General features: G+C 34.0%; 1 protein-coding gene across 3 annotated transcripts in view; it reads left to right on the top strand.

The window, feature by feature from the left end:
* Positions 1-21919, top strand: part of BRINP3 (BMP/retinoic acid inducible neural specific 3) — a 416023-nt gene that overhangs the window by 327732 nt on the left and 66372 nt on the right. For all 3 annotated transcript variants that reach the window (XM_025927773.2, XM_086694879.1, XM_086694878.1), the window contains exon 7: positions 14631-14853. In XM_025927773.2, the coding sequence (XP_025783558.1) occupies positions 14631-14853 (223 nt within the window). The remainder of the gene's footprint in view (positions 1-14630; positions 14854-21919) is intronic.

Raw genomic sequence — 21919 nt, 5'->3', positions numbered from 1 at the left:
TAGTGAAGCATCACTTTATTGAACATTTATTTGGGAGCTTGAAATATTTGTTTTATTGTAGATCAATCCCTTTGATAACAATTTTACTAGCTTTGCAATTTGCTATTTCAATTTAATATTGCCAGTGGTGTTAGACCTGCTATTACTTTTATTGCTTAGATTACTATTGAAAATATTGTTGTGAGAAAGAAGTAATATTGCCATGATTTTATTATTAGACCACTTTTCTTACACACAATGCCAGGATTCTACAAAAGCATCAGGCTCTCAGACCATATGGTATCATTTATATCTTTTATGACTGGCTCTCAGAGTTCTCCACTAAGAATAGTAATGGTGATTTTCAGAGCTATGATCATAGAAGCTTACCAGTGTACCAGATCAAATAAATATGATGCTCCAGTTTTGAAACTTTGCAGTACATTTTTTTGGGGGAAAAACAAATAATAGCTGTGTCAGTTTTGTTTTTCTGCCCCATGTAATTCTAAGATAACCTATGACTTAAAAAAATTATTGAAAGCATGCAGCAGCTATTAAATTTAAACTAACATATGATTTTTATTTTTGATTATTGTTTAGATTGTTTGAAAAATGACACATTGTATGTACATTCTTGGGGGATGGATATTCCAAATTCCTTTTTCTTCAATTTAATAGCATAACCATCTTCTATTGATAAACACATAAAATATGACATTGCTTCATACTGTGAAACTGGTCCCATTTGTTGTTATCAGTATTATATTAATGTTATTACAAATAAAACTATATAGTTATTTTATATATTAGTCACATATTATATGCATTCAGTACCTAATATATAGACTTTGAATACAAGAGGTTATATGTATGTTATTCTTCAGAGCAGCAGTTCTCAAAGTGTACTCAAAGGACACCTGGGGGTCCCTGAGACACTTTCAGGAGGTCCAAAAGATCAAGTCTCTTGTTATAATGTTATTGAGATGTTATTGCTTTTTACACTTTCATTCTCTTATGATTGTATAGCGGAGATTTCTGGAAGCTTCATGGTATATGATATTGCAATAAATTGAATGCAGAAACAGGAGCATCAGATGTTTTCTCTTACGTGAGACATTAAAGAAGTTGCAAAAAAATGAAATAAAGGCAATATTTTATGAAATATATTTCATCTTAAAAATATAGGTATTTTTCAAAGTATGTTTTTTATATGTGAGGTGTCCATCACTGTTATTTTACATGAATAAAAAAATAAATATCTAATTTAATATGGTAAATACCTATGAGATAGCCTACAGAAACAAGAACTTTTCTTACCTCAAGATAAGAAGTTGAGGAACTATCAGTCCACACTTTTCCTTGTCCATCCTCAGTTACAATAATCTGTGTGTTACGGAAGTAAGGTAGTAGTGCTTGTGCTTGGAGGAATTGAGGACATAAAACAAAGTCTCTCCCTTGCCATTGGGTTTTCTATCATGGTTGCAACACCGTAAGAGCTTCGTTTTGCTCAGGAGGATGCAGGAAAGGCCTGCAAGGAAGAAGAACAATACCTAAATACCTAGAAAAGCAAGACTTAATCCCTACACCGCCCCCCCCTTGCCCCGCCTCCCCGCAGATTGCTGCTTCTGTGACCCTGGCCGGAATGCTAGGTATCCACTAGAGACTACAAGCCGTTTCATATTTGTTCATTGCCGTCAACAATAAAATCAATGTTCTGTAAGTGGACAATGGGTAGGGGAGGAAACTAGCCACTGGTGCCTCACCTACTTTCTTTACCTGAACTGAGTAAAATAAAACCACTAAAGCATATGGGAACAAGGGGCTTGAAATGGGAAATTGTGCTTGCATGAGGAAAGAACTTGGAAAGGGAGGGATTTAATGGGATAAACAGAAAATTAAGGAAATATCTAAATCCACTTAATCTCGAAGCCCCACAATGGCTTGGAAAAGCGAGGCTTGGCAGCTTGGACAAGTCCACGAGGCTGCATGTATCTGGCCACTGTCACGATGGAGCCCGTGGAGAGGTATTTGGAACTTGCTGTTTCTGGGCAAGCTGCCATTTCTGTGGAAGCTGCTAAATCTGTAGAAGCCACCATGTCACTGAATTTACGGACGGACTGTTTCTGTCACATGTCTATGGTCATAAACTCCGAGAATAATGGTTCCCACTTCATATCCTCCTTCCGCCTCCCGCAAGTTTCTCTCACCGACATGCTCTAACCTGGAGCCGTCCAAAGAAAGGGATTTGGGGAAAGAGCTCTCAGCTTTGGTCTAGTGATGATGGTTTCCAAGTTCATAATAAACAATTGACTTTATTGTGATGTGAAAATGCCATAGTCAGAGATGTTTCAATTCGGAAGAAATAGAATAAGCAGGAACAGTTGGCAAAATCACATATTGTTTTTACTTTAAAAGGTTAAGGTCCTGAAAAACTTACGTATTATGATGAAAAAATGTATTGGAGGAGCACGATATAAAATACACTTGGTTAAATTGAATCCAGATTTAAAAAATCTTCAAATATTAATATTAAATATTAAGAAATATCAGGAAATACTTTCAATTCATGACATCATAAAATAGAGAATATAACATCTCAATTCTACATAAAAGATAATATATAAATATTTGAGGAAGGAGTTAAAGATAACTATACATCCTTAATTACTATATTATACACAGTAATCCCTACACACATAATTATATATATATGTTAATTTTATACATACAGATACATATAAATGTACATTTACACATTTATTTGTTACCACAGGCACTGACTAGGTCTTACTGAACATTTCATCATATTTTTTATACCAGCAGATACTGGTATACGTGTAAGATTTTTATAAGAAAGGAAGAAAAATAACAGCAGATTTCAAATGAATGTCATACAGCCACATAGTGGCCTGGCTTCTCCATCCTTCCTAGTTGTGTGTAGAGACATTCTATGTGGCTGCTTGAGTAGTCTCCTTGTCTTGATAGTTTACCTGTTGTTTTTGTGCAGAATCTTGGTCGCTTTTTTTTGTTGTTGTTCTCAGAGGTTTCAGTATTTGAAAGGTATATTCACTCTTTGTTAAAGTTTGGTTTTCCAAAGTTTTAAAACAATGTATTAAGATTCTATCAAATGACCAGGGACTCAGATAATTTCTCTATAGTGCATCGAGAGTCCTACCTATACTTGGAAATATACTTGGCGTAAACTATATCAGAATAGCGTAATATCTTATATGTTTATTGGTAGCTTATTTATAAGTCACCCACATGAACATTGTTAAGAAATGGTGACTCTGTGGGGCACTTGGGTGGCTCAGTCGGTTAAGGTTCTGACTTCGGCTCAGGACATGATCTCACAGCTTGTGAGTTCGAACCTTGCATTGGGCTGTGTGGTGACAGCTTGGGACCTGGAGCCTGCTTCGGATTCTGTGTCTCCCTCTGTCTCTGCCCCTCCGTTTGCACCCTGTCTCTATTTCAAAAATAAATAAACATTAAAAAACAAACAAGCAAAGAAAAACTTCAAGGGGTCTTAATAAAAAAGAAAGAAATGGTGATTTTGTTTTTATAGTTCTAAAAATTATCTTGTTTGAAAACACTTTATAATAGTTCAATAATATGTGAATCAGGATTATTTTAATAAGTATCATACATTTTCATGTATGTTTAATAATACTTAAGATGACAACACAGTATATAAAATGCAAGTTATGGCTGAAAGTTACTTAAGTACTAATTCACCTTTTCTGTAGACCTGTGCTCATAGGGAAAGCACTAAATTTTTTGGCCTCCACTTTCATTGTTGTGAAAGAAGAGAAACCGCTGCAAAAAAAAATGGACAACTGGTCTACAGGGGAAGGTGGTGTCAGATGTGCTTTTCCAACTTCAAGAGAAAGTGAATATTCTTTACATATTGCTGGCTAGTGAAAGGATATGAAATAAAATCTCTCACTTCTCACCACCATTAGTTACCCTCACCCAGGTTTCTCTGTCTGACATTAGGCACGTGGCTTCTAAAAAGCTCCATATCCTAAGCATGTCCATAACCATATCCATTCTAATAAGCTCCATTGCCTGTGGGTTCCAGAGTCTCTCTCTAGGTATTACTTGCAAGGCTTCACATCTGGAGGGGTTTATTTAACATCTCTAAATCATGGTTTTAACATTCATACAATGGGCACAGCAATAACGATTGTGTAGAATTAAGAGGTAAGTGCCTAGAGCAGTACTTGATACTTAAAAGACACTGAATGTACATTTTCCATAATCGATCGTGAATGCGTACTTTGAGTTTTGCTTTTAACCCATGATTACATTTTTGCAAGATATTTTGAATATTTATCAATGGTCTGAAACTTACATATACTGTAATTTCACCACCTGAAAATCATTTGCCAGTTTCTCATCCATAAATTAAGAAATCGATCTATGTTTTTATTTTATAATGTTGCTTTCAACTTGAATTCCCTTTTTCCATAGTAATATTCAGGCTTAGAATTATAATATTTATCTTATTTTCATTCTGTTTTCCCACATGGCTAACTTGTAGTTTCATATTTTATATGACTAAACTCAAACTCTCCTTTTCCAAATGAATTATTCTGTATATGTTTACGTTTAGCTTCAACCATTTCTCTCTGGATCTTGTCAATTGGTTAAGCCATTTAAAAAATATATACTTAATTCATATTATATGTAATGTACTGTGTTAGGCTTTTGCAAATGGAAAAGACAAAGAAAAATAAAAGGTTGCTGCAACCCTCAGAGAAATATAAAATTATCACTCCTTTTATATTTCCTTGAGTCTATTATTTTCCTCATTTTCTTTTCTCATAGTTGGCTCTGTGCTATAATTCCAAAATTCAAATTAGTTTCACATCACATCTCAATAAATCTGGTCTGTCCTACCGCACTGTCATGAGGTTGGATGTAATAACATTTGTGAAGTCTACCAAACAAAGGTACTTTTTAAATATAGAGAATAGTAACTTTTTCCTCATTACCTCTGTTTGTTAAGACAGAAATCATGCATTTTTCAGAGTTGGTTTGTTCTGAGCTCTAATTAATAACTGTGTCACTTTAAACAATTTGTTGAACCTTGCTAAGGTACATTTCCTCAACAGTGAAATGCAGAATATAATAGCACCCATCCCCAAGGACTGCTGTAAGGATTAAATGAGATAATCCATGTAAAGTGCTCACCACAGCATGCATAGAAACACTGAATAAATTGTAAGAAGAAAAATAATAGCCACCATTTATCACTAATTACGAAAAAGGCATTTTATTAAGTTTTCATGGTAATTATCTAATTTCATTTACACAGAAAACCTATGAAGAAAGTACTATTGTTATAGCTACAATAATGATTCTTATTGTAGTTTTAACACAGCCAGCACAGTGATAGGCATGCCGTAGACATTTGATAAATACTTGTTATACTTTTGTTAACCTCTAGATTGTAATTACCTGTAGGCCTTTATTAGCTGTATCTACCAGTCAACATTCTTTCAAAAATAGAATCTGACTGCAGTAGAAAAAGAATTTATTTAAAGAAATGGCTTGGACGGCTCACGGAATCTGCAGGAGGACTAGAGATTCCGGCTCAGAGGCTATGCCAGGCCCAGTCCCTAAATCACATAGCAAGTGTAATTTCTTGAGGACGTCGAGAAGCAAAAGAATCTACAACTGGCACATCTGACACCCCAAAACAGCTTATTGAACTCATCGTTATTTCATTTCACACAACTTCCAACATTTGTATATCTTTGTTGTAAAGGGAGTTGAAGAAGCAGTTACCTGTTCCTCTTTTTGGAGAGAATATCCAAATGTGCTCAGGGCCACTGACTTAGAAATTTCACTCAGGCATTGAGTGCTTCCGTTTTCATAAGATTGATTTGTGGTCCTTGTACATGGCGAAGGTACGGGCCAGCAGCCAGGATCTCTGCTACCTGGGTTTCCAAGTTTTTTCAGTATGATGTCATTAACAAAATAAGTCCTGGGGCATGATGAGATGGTCTACGTTCCCATGAAATAAATCATATCACGGAGACTGTGAAATGATTGAATCCTAGAATGAAAGGAGAAATGAGAATGTTTACCTTTTGTACCTGACATTTGAAAGAAAACTGCTTCCGGTATATTCTCTGTGTACAATGATAGAGGAAACAATTTGTGCCACAAGAGAGGATTTATCCCTAGTGCCAGGAGTCATTCCGTCAGTAAGCTGCCACATCTGGAATAGCATTTCAATCAGAGTTGCTCTATGGTTAAGCTGTAGCCAACACGATGAGTTAATTGGAGACGGAATATGAATACTATCCTCACAATTTTCAGTACTGAATGGATCTATAATTCCTGCAATTGTGTCAAACAGAACAAAATAAGCAATATCACTTTGGATTTAGTCTTTTGGTAGGAAAGGAAAGCTTCATTGTATTCTTCTTACCTTAATAGGTCTTATTTCATAATACGTTAGGGAGCCAATGTTCCTCTATTCTAATTCTTTACTCAGGGACTGGGAAAATAAAGATGGCATGAGTTAAGTTCCCACCGGACCTAATTTGAGGGGGATTCACGGAAAACCCAATTTACTATCTTAATTCTATAAGGCTGCCCACTGATTCCTGGAATATTCTGGCATTCAGGAGCCCTAAGAATTAATTCACAATGTACAGAAAAGATTTGTCCTACTTAAACTTGTTACAGGAGTTCCGAGTCTTTGAGATGATTCAGGATTGGGAATTCAATAGGGCCTCATTCTTCTCTCTCATGATGACTCAAGTCAGGTCTTAGTCTCCAGATTTAATTTTTTTTCAATTATACAAATCAAATAGGACTTCAGGGCACCAGTGCTGTATTTAAATCCCTAGGAACCATGAGGTGATTAATAAACTATAAAATTCCTACTGTTTAGACCTTTCTAAGTAGCACACTAGAACTAATGTATACTATGATACCTATGCTTCAATCGGAGTATTAATTGTATCCTCATTGAAATCAGAATTTTCCTGATTTCACACAGCTTTTCACACTAACTGGTATCCCTACCCTACAGAAAACAGCCACGTTATTCAGCAGAGATGTTAGCTTTGTCTTTCACCAATGCATGTAATTTTTTTCTCCAATAAAAATTCGCTAATTCCTGATAGCTTATTGGAAAATTAGTCTTAGTTTCAATACACTCCCCTGGGGCATAATGGCTGATGGAAGTGGGGCATGATGAACTCTGGCTTCCCAGTGAAGGTCATTCCTTTGATTAAGATTATTACAACGGCTGAAAGCAAGACAGCATTAGTTAATCAGACAAAGAAGAAGGTGCTATTTCTTGGAGTCAAGGAAGCAAGTATTAATGATTAATGCTTTGAATTATTCTGAGTTAATTTCAGTCCTTCCATATACCTACCTTGCAGTTACCCTGTTCCCATGCCTTCCCAATCAGCGTTCTTTCTAACTTTAATTTAACAGATCTAGCAGGAATTTAAATTCAGTCTTGGGATCAAAGTTTGTTTTGAAGCCCTACAGCTGCAAGAGATAAAAGATTCCTTTAGTACACTCTTTGAAAGTCTCCAACATTCATTCCGTTCTTTGAGAAGAAAGTGCAGGGATTTGAGCTCTTTAAGCAAGCCATCTCTATTTGCAGTAACCAATTCACCCTCAGTCTTTGAATTTTTCATGTTCTTCGTTCAGTTCTGTGGGTACATAGTCCCAAATGCTGTCTCCACAGCATTCTAGATGAGCACAGGTGGTAATTTCTGTTGTCAAATTTCCACTCATAAAACCATATAGATTGAAAAAGCTTCATGTCTCAACCAGTCTAGGACACCAAGTATATATTGTCCCAATTCCCCAGGAGAGCTATTGCCAAAACACTTCTGATACCAGTACTTTATTAGCCCGGATTCTTTGCTGCAAGTAAGGAAAACAGGCTCTAGTTGAGCTAATCTGATAAGGAATTCATTAGAGGATATTGTATAGCATATGGAATCATCAAGAAATCTGGAGAAGCATACTTTTGGGATACATAGGATAAAGTAAAAAATCTTGCATAAGACTTACTTAGTGAGGTCATCACCGCTAACTGCAATAAATGCTAGATTGCTCCGGACACTACCATCACCGCTGTCACCACTACTGCCTGAGAGAGTTGCTCTGGGCATCCTCTTTGCTATTGCATCAATGGCTTAAGATTCAAAATCTGGGTGGGCACACTGGATTCCTATAGCTTTCATGATGCGCCCACTCTATCTGTAAGGGGACTGGGAAAGTGAAGACCTGAAAATTTCAGGTTCTGTAGTTTATGCTCTGTTTGGGTAATTTCTCAAAAGTTTGAAAAGGAGTTCATAAAGAGGATCCTCTAAAGAAGGGCAAACTAATTGGCTCGCCATACTGAAGTATTTTAATATGAAAATATGTTATGTCTTTCAGAGAAAAGGAAAACAGGAAAAGCACAATTTATTTCTACACAACTACTAGGGATTAGGATCAGTTTTAGATTTATGCCGTTGGGTACCCATCACTTTGTAGCCTCATAAAATTGGCCAGTTCACAAGTTATTGAACAAGCTTGTCATTTAGTTTATGCAACATTATAGTATTTTGTCAATTTCAGTAGAAACTCTATACCCATGACATAGAATGATGTGAATAGACTTCCAATGATATGTGGCCACTCAAAGTCATGTCAATGATTTACTGTAAAAGTTAGGAAAATTCTAAGCTAATAAAAATCATTCAAATAGTCCCTATGAAATGTTTGGATAAAAAATCTTTATAAAAGTAAAAATTGAATAATTATAGTCAGAATTATGGAGTGGGTCACAATTTATGTATTTATGTATTCATTGTACTCCCTCAGGGGTAAGATTTTCATTTCAATCCTTGGTAACTTTCTGCCATTCGGGACACTGATTGCATGAATTTTCTTTCTCTCAATTTTTTTTTTTTTTTATATCAGTCTATCTTCCTACTCACATCCCCAATTGCTTCTGGATTGTGTATGTTACCAAGTAAGGCAATGATTTCTGTCATGTCAAGGTTTGCAATTAATTTGGGCAAATCTTTGCTAGCAAATATCAGAAGATAAAAGAATCCATGCTATTTTCTAGAAAACTGGCTCTTGAGGAACAAAAAGTAACTTTATACCAGGGTGTTCCGATTGAGCAATAACTTTGACGAGCATTGATGAACACAATTTCATGTTCATCTGTCAGCTTTGGAGTTAGTACTTAGTATAAGTATCAACCTATTTTAGACTAAACCAACAAACAAATTAATAAATAAAAATACAGCCATAGAATCAATATATTTTGCCATGTGTTCAGGGTACAGTACAGTATTCAGTACAAGGAACTTTATTTGTTTTATTGGCTTATTGCTTACAGAAAATTTGTGTTACTACAGTCAGTTGTTATTAATATGTATTACTTCAGAAAGTCCTGCATTCGCAAACATAAGCATGAGATGAGTTTGAAGGCATTAAATTGGTAGTGTCACAAAATCAGAAATGATGGTTCTTTCTTTTTAAAAACAATGTTTCATAGATTCATCACATACAACTGACACACAATTTTTTTTGCCTATTAGCTTCCTTCATTTTAAAATGCCCTGTGTCCCTGTTCTTTGCACATTTTGTTAGATATTGTACAATATTTTATTACTGTAGTAAGACCATTGCTATACTTTCATAATAATTAAGATTGTCATCCATATAGCATTGTCATTTCTACTGAAAAGATTTTTGATTGTCTCAGTAGGTTAAGTATTCAGAAAGCAATGCATAAAATGTGAACCAGCAGGCTTCTACTTTTATATTAACAAGTAACTAAATAAGATCATTTTATTTAAATGTGTAACACATAAGACATGCACATAGTGTATTGACAAGTCAATAGTATTTTTTGGCTATCTTTTTATATGGATTCACAATAGTTATTTAAATTTTACTCAAGTAACACATTGATATGAATTCATAAAAAACATAAAAGCACAGTTTCCTCCCTCAGTCCTTCCTAACCATAGTCCTACTTTCTAAAGGAAAGAGTTTCTGTTTTGGATTATTTTGATGGATTTATAACTGAAGAAGTAACTTCTAAATAATCATGAAAAATACCTGATTACTTTTCTACATTTTTGAGGAAATGAATTGTATTTTCTCAAAGCTCTAGAAAATTTAGAATGCTTTAGAACACATTTGAAAATATATCCTCAATAAGTTCTGAACATAGATTTTGAATATTTGAAAGTATATAATTATATTGGTCAATGCTTTTCATGCTCATCAGTATAGGCAGAAAGGCAAATCAGGATATCCATATTTATGACTGTGAAGCATGAGAATAGCGTATAAATATAAAAATCCATAAGATCAATATGTAAATGCTGTAGTGTTAATAAAAACTTTTGCTAACAGGGTTATGAGATGAAAATCATCTGTATTCTACATCCATAACTGTGCCAATAAAATTCACATGAAGGATTATTAGAGGAATTGTATTAATATTTAAAGCACTTAAAGGAGCTCCTGTCAAAGTAAGAACTAATGAGAGAGACAGAGAGATGGGGATGGGGAGAGATCAGATTAGTTTCAAAACTAGCTGATTAAATATCAAGTGTTAACTAGAGTTACTATCAGAGGAGGGGGTGGAGAATGAATCTTGTTCAACTGTTTTTTAAAAAATACATTTATACTTTAAAAAATATTATTTAATGGAGAAGTACTAGCAGTATAGAGAGTTAACATGGTGCCCAGCTAATCTTCTATAACTTATTTGGAAAGTGTCACTTAGCCTAATTCCCTTTGCCTCCACATATTCATTAACGCCATACATTTCTCTTCGTATTATTCTTTGCTTCATGTGACCTAGTTTTCTTAAGAACAGTGATTGACTGCAATTTCCTGCCAGCAAGAGGTTGTTTATTACTATTATAATTATTGTTGTATTATTTTGTTTCTCTATAGTCCTCAAAACCATGTTGAACAAAATTACTTAGTTGGTACATACTTAACAGGTATTTCCAGATTTATATCTCCCTAATAATCTAGATACTAAATTTAGTTTTTCTGGGTCATTTTTATATAACCTTAATTTGTTTTCTAAGTTTTTGCACCACAAAATGTATGGTTAGTCATCGTTTACTTGCCATTTGAAAGTACTTTATCTTCGACATGACTTCTGGCATATAAAAATATTGTGTGACATCCCTTAATCATTGTATTGTCTCTTTGTAGTTATGTAAATCACTAGACATGTAATAATTCTAATGTATCACTGAAATTTCGTGTTCACATTCTATAAAAATGAATTTTACTAATTGCCAAGCACAAAAGAAAAGATATCCAGAAGCATATTTCTGGAGATTCTCTTGACCTCTAGTAGAATGAATTTCAGAAACTGAAGACATTATTTTAGTATCAAAAATAACCTTGTGTCATTTGCCATTTAAAAATTAAGATGAGGGCGCCTGGGTGGCGCAGTCGGTTAAGCGTCCAACTTCAGCCAGGTCACGATCTCGCGGTCCGTGGGTTCAAGCCCCGCATCGAGCTCTGGGCTGATGGCTCAGAGCCTGGAGCCTGTTTCCGATTCTGTGTCTCCCTCTCTCTCTCTGCCCCTCCCCCGTTCATGCTCTGTCTCTCTCTGTCCCAAAAATAAATAAACGTTGAAAAAAAATTTTTAAAAAAATAAAAATTAAGATGAAAGTTTATCCACACTCACTTTCATAAATTGAAACATCTGTATGTTCTGTGCACAACAGGTGCCCAATAAGTATTTTGAGTGACTGTCAATAGTGACTCTTAATGACTTCATAATGAAGTCATTATTCAAGTGCCATGTTAAAACTGTGTTTCTTAGAAATTACATAGTGACAGTTTTCAGCTGACAGACACTGTTACATACATTTTGATAATCCAAAATGCATTCTATTTTAAAATACTATTTAACTGGAATAAAATTTACTAATTTAGAAACTTTCAGAAGTGTATTACAACAAACAATGAAAATAATTAAAATATGCATAGCCATGAAACAATAAAGTCTTATCAAATGTTTTCAAGTAAAAGATGACAATGAAATGAATGATTAGTTTTCAAAGTAGTGGCATCTGCTCTGTGAATATTCCAAGAAATGCTTTCCAATTTCCATGCATCAACTCCTTTATTCAAAAGAAGGAATTTCTCAAAGAGACACATGGGACCAAACAAAATGTAGGGTACTGTGAAATTGGAATTTTAAAATGCATCTCTTATTTATACCCTGATTACTTTTAAAAATTATTTTAAGCATATCAAATGGGTATACCTTCAAAATTCTTCTTCATAGGGGTGCCTGGATGGCTCAGTCTTTTAAGCATCTGACTCTTGATTTCGGCTCAGATCTTTATCTCATGGTTCATGGGCTTGAGCCCCATGTGGGACTCCGTATTGACAGTGCAGAGCCTACTTGGGATTCTCTCTCTCTCTCCCTGTCTCTCTCTGCCTGCCCCCTCAAAATAAATAAATAAACTTTAAAAATTTTTCATCATAATTTTTTGATATAAAAATCATTTTTCCTTCTTCTAGTAAAAGTCTATACCTTCAATAACCAAAAGATGCCAGGACTCCGTATTCCTTTGCTCTAGAAGAAATAACAATTCCAATATTCATGAATGTAATTTTTTGTTAATTGACAAAAAGTACTTGGCAGCATTGATGAAATAGTTTGGATCTGAATATTGAAATAGCCCTAATACATAAAATGAATATAAAGTAATTGCCCTAAATATGTATATGTGTTGGTGTAATTCTCTTTTGCCTGAGTGGCATAGTTTAAAAATGATAATTTGGAGGTTTTAAAACAGTGTGTTAGAAACACTGCTTGCATCACGAAACTGCTATTGACACACTTTGTCCGAATTCAGTTAAATAAAAATGACTGCAACTGACCATTTGAAAACAACTGTTTTTTGAATCGGATATTTAAAACTAAATGGAACTTTAAAGAATTGTGTATAACATCATAGAATTTTAAGTTAAATGAGATTATGATCATCCATAATGTTCTGATTTTCAAAGGAGGGAATGAAGGTACAGAGGAAGGGTTTAATGTGTACCATATAACTTTTTGGTGGGTATAAGAGTGACTATAATGTCACTTGTCTCACCTGCCAAATAATACTTCTTAAGCCACTGAAAACACTTTACAAATTTTGTGGTGTGTTTGTGTGGACAAAACTCAGCCATACACTATAGTGAAATGAAAGCAACATGGAATTCTTAACAAAACCAATGCTTTCAAGAAATAGTAAAAGCCATAAAAAGGATGTTTTTGTTTTTTGAGTCCTTGTTCATATTTACTTTGGAAGTAAAAGAGACATGGGAGAAAGGCTATACTCTTTTCTTTTGTGAAAATATATTTTTATTGAGGTAAAATATATATAAACATAAAATTTGCCATTTTATCTATACACTTCAGTGACATTAATTACATTGGCAATATTGTGCAACCATCACCACTGTCTTCTTTTCAAAAAGATTACATCACTGCAAACAGAATTTCTGTATCTAATATACAATCATTGTGTTCCATATGCTCTTCCCTCACCCCTGGTAAATTCTAATCTATTTTCTATCTCAATGAACTTGACTAATCTAGATATTTCATATAAGTGCAATCATACAATATTTTGCCTTTTTTTTGGCCTGGCTTATTCCACTTATGTATTTTCAAGGTTTATTCATGTTTTAACATGTATCAGAACTTCACTTATTTTTATGGGTCAATACTGTTCGTATATTATATATATATACATATATTATATATATATATATATATATATATATATATATATATATATGCTACCACAATTAGTATATATAGTTATCTATGGATGGATAGTTGAGTTGTTTCTATCTTTTGGCTATTGTCTCAACTATCTTTTATGTTTAGATAATTAATAAACTTTTAGATGCTTGCTTATTTTAGTGTGGCATCAACTTTGGTTTCTACCGTTGGTTAATCAGACATTTGAAAAAAAAAAACAATTTCAGATAGATAATTAATGGCACCAATTTTTAATGTTCATTTTTTTAATGTTCTTCTCTTCTGTATACACTTTGTTTCAAACTATTTTGCCTTGACACATTAAAATATAGTTAAAGGGAATAACCAGATTGCATAGTTGAATTTAAAAATTTTCTATTTTAAAAGCTTTCTCTTTCTTTGAACATTAATATAATCATTTAATAATGATTATATATATTTTCTCTACTGAGTTAATGAAAATATTTCTTTAAAATGGAGCACTTGTAAAGGATTATTAATATTAATGCCAAAAATGAAAGTTAAATTAATGACTACCATTTGTGGGAGAAAGTTCATTCAAATACCATCTAAGGAGAACATGGAAAAATTAAGTTCAGCTTTAACTTTCAGGCCAAACTATTTGCCTATTTGGCACAAGTTATTTTAATTATCTTCTTCCATGAAAGTTCTATTTTAAGGGGAACAAAAAAATAAAACAATTCGAAAGCACCAAAAAAAAAAAATCCTAACTTGCTATTAATTTGCTACACACAGAATCATAGATTGTATTTGTTTTTAATATTAACATATTAAATGTGTTTGGAGAAAAGGGAAAATAACTATTTTATTAAAGTATTGAATTTCAATATTTTTCCAGATGAATTCAAGTTCTTTATGAAAAGGCTACCCATGAATTATTTCCTCAACACATCTACCATAATGCATTTGTGGACAATGGATTCTAATTTTCAGCGCCGCTATGAACAACTGGAGAACAGCATGAAGCAACTGTTCCTAAAGGCGCAGAAAATTGTACACAAGCTCTTTAGCCTTAGCAAGAGGTGCCATAAACAACCCCTCATCAGCTTGCCAAGACAAAGGTAAGACATATGTGGCAATATAGACAACTAAGGACATTGTTTGGCCAGTAAACTGTATTTATTTTCTAAATGTGAATGTGGTGATATACATAATTGTGTTATAATTTGTATTATTAGAGATAATTTGAAAACAATATTTTCTCAATAAGTCCTAAAATAATAAATAGTGTTTTCCAAAGTAGTATTCCAATGGGGAACCCATATACTGATACTTCCTTGTTTTTCCTTTTCTTTTATTATCATAACCAAGAAATCTTCTGACTGTTTTGTATGGTAGTCAACTAATATCCATACTACAGTGAACAGAAAAACACAAAACCCTACAGGTATATTATAAGCATAGGATGTAAGCAGTACCACAAAGTAAAATTTCTCTATATGTAATATTCAAATAAAAGAATTTAAAGTTTATTTTCTTTGAACATTGCTCATAATAAATGAATAAGCATGAATAAACTTCAGTCTACATCAACCTCTGAAAATTGCTGTAAAAGTTGTAACAATATATATGAAAAATGACAGACTCTTAAAATATTTGTGTCTGAGCTAATTTAGAGAAGCATAGTTTTTGGATTTGCTATTTCAGGGTGGTCAATCGATCAGTGCAGTGAGAAGCTATATTTATTTATGTGAAATTAGATTTTAAAAATACAGCAAAATTGGGTTGCCTGGGTGGCTCAGTCAGTTGAGCCTCTGACTCTTGATTTTGGCTGAGGTCGTGATCCCAGGGTACTGGGACAGAGCCGCCGTGCGTTGGGCTCTGTGCTAAGCATGAAGCCTACCTGAGAAACTCTCTTTCTTCCTCTGCGTCTTTCTCCTGCTCACGCACACTCTCTCTAAAATGAAATTTAAGCAAATACAGCAAAATAGAAAGCTAAAGAAAAATATAGGAAAATATCATCGAACAAAAATACATCTGTATAAGTATCTCTGTTATGTAATCTCTTGTATGTCTCTTATATATAATGCTTGAATTTTGACTTGAAGCTTAAATCTTCATGAGGAGAAATAGATATAATTTTTTTCACTGAAAAAAAAGGGGGGGAAGGCAATACATTTTTAAAAGTTCAATTTCAGAGGTGCCTGGGTGGCTCAGTCAGTTAAGCATCTGACTCTTGTTTCTGGCTCAGGACATGATCTCATGGTTTCATGAGTCTGAGCCCTGTGTCAGGCTCTGTCTCAGCAGTGCAGAGCCTTTTGGGATTCTCTGTCTCCCTCTCTCTCTCTGCCCCCCCCCCACCCTATTCCAGCTGTCTCTATCTCTCTCAGGATAAATAAGTAAACTTTAAAAAATTTTTAAAGTTCAATTTCAAAATAAATCATTGACATTTTTTGAACTCAGTGGCTTTTAGGCTATTCAAAACATCTGCAAATATTACCACTTGAGAATATTTTCATTGTCCCAAAAAGCAACCCAGTACCAATTAGCAGTCCCTCCCCATATTTCCATACCAAGCCCTAGGATATTTGCCACTAGAAATTTGTAACCTGCTGTTTGTGCCAATAATTTGCCTATTTTTGACATTTCATATACATGGAATCATACAATATGTGGTCTTTTGTGATTGGCTTCTTTTACTTAGAGTGCTTTCAGGTTCACCCATATTGTACCACATGTCAGTAGTATGGGTATATCACATTTTGGTTTTCCATTAATTACTTGGTAGACATTTGGGTTGTTTCCACTTTTTGGCTACTATGAATAATGCTGCTATGAGTATTCGTGTACATTTTTTGAAATGTGTACATATTTTTAATTTTCTTCAGTATACCTAAGAGTGAAGTTGACAAGTCATAAGATATCTTTATATTTATCATTTTGAGGGGATGCCAAAGTGTTTTCTAAACTGGTTGCACCATTTTATATTTCCATCCGCCATGAGTGACCGTTCTAATCATTCCACAACTTTACCACCACTTGTTATTGTCTGTCCTTTTGACTATAGTCAACCTAGTGGATGTGAAGTAGTACATTTTTGTGGGTTTTTTAAATGTTTATTTATTTTTGAGAAAGAGAGAGAGCATGAATGTGAGTGGGGGAGGGGCAGGGAACAAGGGAGACAAAGAATCTGAAGCAGGCTCCAGGTTTTGAACTGTCAGCACAGACCTTGACACAGGCCTCAAATCTATGAACTGTGAGATCATGACCTGAGCCAAAGTTGGACACTCAACCAACTGAGCCACCCAGGTGCACCAAATTTTTGTTTTTTTTAATTTACATTTCCCCAATGACTAATGATACTGGTTATCTTTTCACGTGTTTGTTGTCCACTGTGTATCTTCTTTGATGAATTTTCTATTTAAATTCTTCCCTATTTTAAATTCTTTAATTTTTAGGGGCGACTGGGTGGCTCAGTCAGTTAAGCGGCCAACTTCAGCTCAGGTCATGATCTCACGGTCCGTGAGTTCAAGCCCCGCGTCGGGCTCTGTGCTGACAGCTCAGAGCCTGAAGCCCGTTTCAGATTCTGTGTCTCCCTCTCTCTCTGACCCTCCCCTGCTCATGCTCTGTCTCTCTCTGTCTCAAAAATAAATAAACGTTTAAAAAAATTTTTAAATAAATAAATAAATTCTTTAATTTTTATTATTGAGTTTAAGCATAAGTTACATATTTGAATGTCAGTCTCTTTTCAGCTATATGATATACAAATATACCATTCCATTCTCTGAGATGTATTTTTTTAATTGTTTTCATTGACATTTTCTCTCTCTTTCATCAGTCCAGCTAAAAGGTTGTCAATTTTGTTGATCTTTTGAAAGAAATTTTAATTTTCTTAATCTTCTTTATATTTTCCTTTCCTTATTTGACTTGTCCACTGTAATCATTATTATTTCCTTCCTCTGTTTGCTTTGTGTTTATCATGATTTTCTTTTTCTAGTTTTGTAGAGAGAAGAGTTAGTTTAGTGATTTGAATACTTTCATCTTTTTAGTATAGGCTTTCACAGTTATAAATTTCTCTCTAAGCACTGCTATGAGTTTTGTTATTTTATGCATCCTGTAAGCTTCTTATTCTCTCTATGCGTAGAATATTTTTTTATATATCTGTCTGCATATGTCCAGGGAACATTTCCTAATAGAGAATCATGGCTAGGGAAAACAACTGTTATTTAATTATAATGAACTTTAGGCTTTATGTGGGTGGGTTAAGTGCAATTTGCAAACTACTCAAATAGATGGTTCTACACTCCAACAAAATCAGAAATGCAAGAAGATGAGGCAGGTTAGGAAGCAATTGATGAGTTTGGTTATTAAGATGTTAAGCAAGTACAACTAGAACAGGATATATACATCTAAGCTCGGAGGAGATCTGAATAACTGGGATGGCAATTATCAGTGCATGTCAAATTGTGGAAATGGAATATAATACCGTGGAAAATGGGTAGACAGATATATTTACAGGGTAAGTGGAGAAATGGAACCTGGAAATGAGCAGATGGTGGGGTAAAATATACCTTGAGAGCCTCATTAATTTCTAGCAAAAATAAATAAAATTTAAACATACATATATGCCATAGAAGTGCAAGATTTATAAGAAAAACATGAAAATATGAAACAATTCAAATTGGATGTGTACAGAATAAATAAGCAAAATAAAATAAAGGTGTTTGGAACTACATTTAATGGAAAATAAATGGAACTAAATTAAATAAACCAAGGAAATAAATTCTTATTTTCTAAAACTTTTAAGCTAAATACATCAAATATCACCAGAGGCTTTCTTGACTTTATATTTTAAATTTAGCATAATTCCTATATTGACTATTACTCATCACACACACACACACACACACACACACACACACACATACACACACATGAAATGTAGACTTCTTGCTAGATAAAAGATTTTACTGAGTTTGGATTTTTTCCCATTATTATTTTTCTTTTACTAAGAACGCGGGATTTATTTGTTTTGCTTTTTTTTTTCAATTTTAATACAGTAATATAAAATGACATTAGGAGACAACAACCAACAATGGACTATCATCTGTTAGGATACAGTGGAAAAAAAAAGAGGTTAAATATTTGTGGGGTATGTTTTGAAACATTTTTGAAAGAAGTAGGTAAGCAATACTTGCAACTCACTTTCATCTGAGATTTTTTTTTTTTCTGTCCTGCCTTAAACAGACCCTTAAAATTGGTCTGTTACACTAAAATGTGGAAAAATAAACAAGAACAAATAAAATGAGACCTACAAAATGAACCTCAACTAGTATGATGACTTATTGACCCTTTCTGTGTAATGACATGTAGGTTGAAATTTTTCTTTGTAATACATAGTATAATTTTTCCTTGAGATAAAAGATACTCAGATTAATCTCATCAAGTTTACACTGACACCACTGTTGATCTCATGAAGTCATGTGACATTAAAATCCTCTTTCTTACTTGAATAAATTGAGAAGTGGTAATCTGGCTTTCTTGAGGTAGTCCCCTTTTGCTGCTGTTCTAAAATTGTTGAGATTACAATGATATATGCACTTCATAGAAGGACAACAATTCTAGCAATTATTAAAAAGTATTCACATATAATAATTCTTACAAAATAACTCAACTACACTATTTTGTGCTGTCAAAGCTTATTTACAGAGCAGTCTTGGGCACATAGAAATACATTTAAGGTGTGTTGGTAAAAGTTTAACCACCAGCTGGCAAGGTGGGGGGGGGATAAAAAAAAAAACTAATAGCATTTGCCTATTTTTGTTATATGCACAATTGACTCTTCTGAGCTAGTACATGCAGGCAGCAGCAAACCACTAAACAAGATTAAGACATTTTTATGAAATTATCTCTTCTTCATTAGTAATGGAAGGTGGGATATGATAAAATCCCTTCTCTAATGTCACAGAGAAGAATAAGTTCAAGTGTACGTCACTCTTATCTAAGAATTATGTCATGCACTTCCTGTATATGCTCAACAACAGTGTTTAGCAAATTAGCTCATGGCCATAACTGGCCCTCCACCTCTTTTATGTCAGCTCCTAAGGAAAGACTGTGTCATACATTTCAAATTATTGAAAAAAAAAATAAAAGTATAATAGCAGGGGCATCTGGGTGGCTCAGTCGGTTAAGCGTTCAACTCTTGATTTCGGCTCAGATCAGGATCTTGTGGTTGGTTAGTGAGTTGGAGCCCCGTATCTGGCTTTGCACTGATGGCACAGGGCTTGGTTGGGATTCTCTCTCTCCCTCTCTCTCTACCCTTTCTATACTGTCTGTGGTCTCTCTCTCTCTCAAAATAAATAAATAAACTTAAAAAAAGGTACAATAGCATTTTTTGATGGATGAAAATTGTATGGAATTAACATTTTAATGTCCATATATAAAGAAGCACACTCATGTGGTTACATATTGTCTATGGTTACTTTCGTACTATGATGGCAGAGCTAGAGAGTTCCCACATAGTTATATAGTCCTGAAATGCTACAATATTTGTTACCCGGTTCCTCACAGAATAAAAATTTGCCAACCTCTGCTCTAATGTAACATATACTCTGTCTTTAAAAGTGTTATTGAGTGTTTTAAAAGCATTTTAATTCATATATCATTGAAATATTTTATATTATAAATACATGTTTTGCTAAATACAGGGTATTATAATAATTTTCATCATATGGAGAACTTATACAACTAGATTAAATCTTGAATCCCGAGTATTCATGGAGTAATATTGAATATTTTACTAATAATTTCTCTACATATACATCTACATTACATATTATAATGCATAATATAGAATATATATGGATATATGAATATAAGAGCATGTATTTGTTTATGTCACTCAGTGGCTTATATATACATACATCTATATAAAAATATATAATAGAGACATAATATATATACACATAATATATAAGATTATTAACTATATACATTATGTATATACATATGTATATATAATTTGACTAATATAACACCTATAGGAGTAGTCTAAAACCCTATAGATCAAAATGATTTCAATTCAAATGCTATTTCAAATTGGTATCTAAATACAGAATTAGATTATTTCATAAAGTTGGCCAACTTTCCTATTTTCTCCTTCCTCTACTCCGGATCTCCAATTCTAGTACAATTCAGAATGATACTTTGATCATGAACCAAAGAGAACAATAACAACAACAAAAATGAACATTTGGGGAAAATGAATTTGAAAGATTTAACAGTATCTTTGGATAAGAGAGGATAAAATAAGTCTGAAATGTTGAAATGAAATAGCTGTTAATTTGTTTGGGAAGAATTGCCCTGCCCACTGGAACTCTCTGGTAATATGAGATTCAGGAAGAGTTTACAGGAAATCTGATTGTTTGGCTATCAGCTGGAGTTCCTAGAGACAGCTCTCCAATTCACAGACAGCAAGTACTCAATAAATATTTGATATATACTCTGTGATATGTTTTCTAATACTTTAGTTCAACTTCTAGAATCATAGGGCAGTGAGTTGTCATTTTATGTGAAATATTTCCTACTCTATATACATTGGATCTCCTGTTACAATAAGCATACCATGTTCTGTTTGTTTTGTTTTGCCAATAAACAGGTGAATGCCTTCCTCCACTCTATCAAATGGACCTGAGACAATGTATTAGTTAGTTAGGACTGCTATAACAAAATTCCCAAACTAGAGTGACATATAAACAGTTCACAGTTCTGAGGTTAGAAGTCCCAGTGAAGGTGCCAACCTATCCCTCTTCAGGGCTGTAAAATGCTGACTCTCCTCTATGTGTTCACATGGTAGAAGGTGCAAGGGATCTCTTTGGGGTTTTGTTTATAAGAATACTAATCCCACTCACATAGGCTCCATCCCCATGACCTAAGCACCTCCCAAAGGCCCCACCTCCTAATATCATCTTCTGTGGGGGTTAAGATTCCTACATGAGAATTTTGAGGGGACACAGATAATCAGATGATAGTTGACAGGGCTGGTCTCTACCTATCAGTAAGACTTTGAGATGTGAGGGTGAGGGAGTAGCTAACCATCTCTTGTGCAGGGATTCTGTCCATGGTGGATGACAGTGTTGCTGGCATGTGCCCAATCTGGGGCAGAGCATTCAAGTACCACTCAAATCC

This window comes from Puma concolor, chromosome E4, assembly GCF_028749965.1.
Source record: "Puma concolor isolate L17-30 chromosome E4, mPumCon1.1.hap2, whole genome shotgun sequence".
Lineage (NCBI taxonomy): Eukaryota > Metazoa > Chordata > Mammalia > Carnivora > Felidae > Puma > Puma concolor.
The sequence above is the reverse complement of the archived record's forward strand: the minus strand, read 5'-3'. Positions and strand labels throughout refer to the sequence as shown.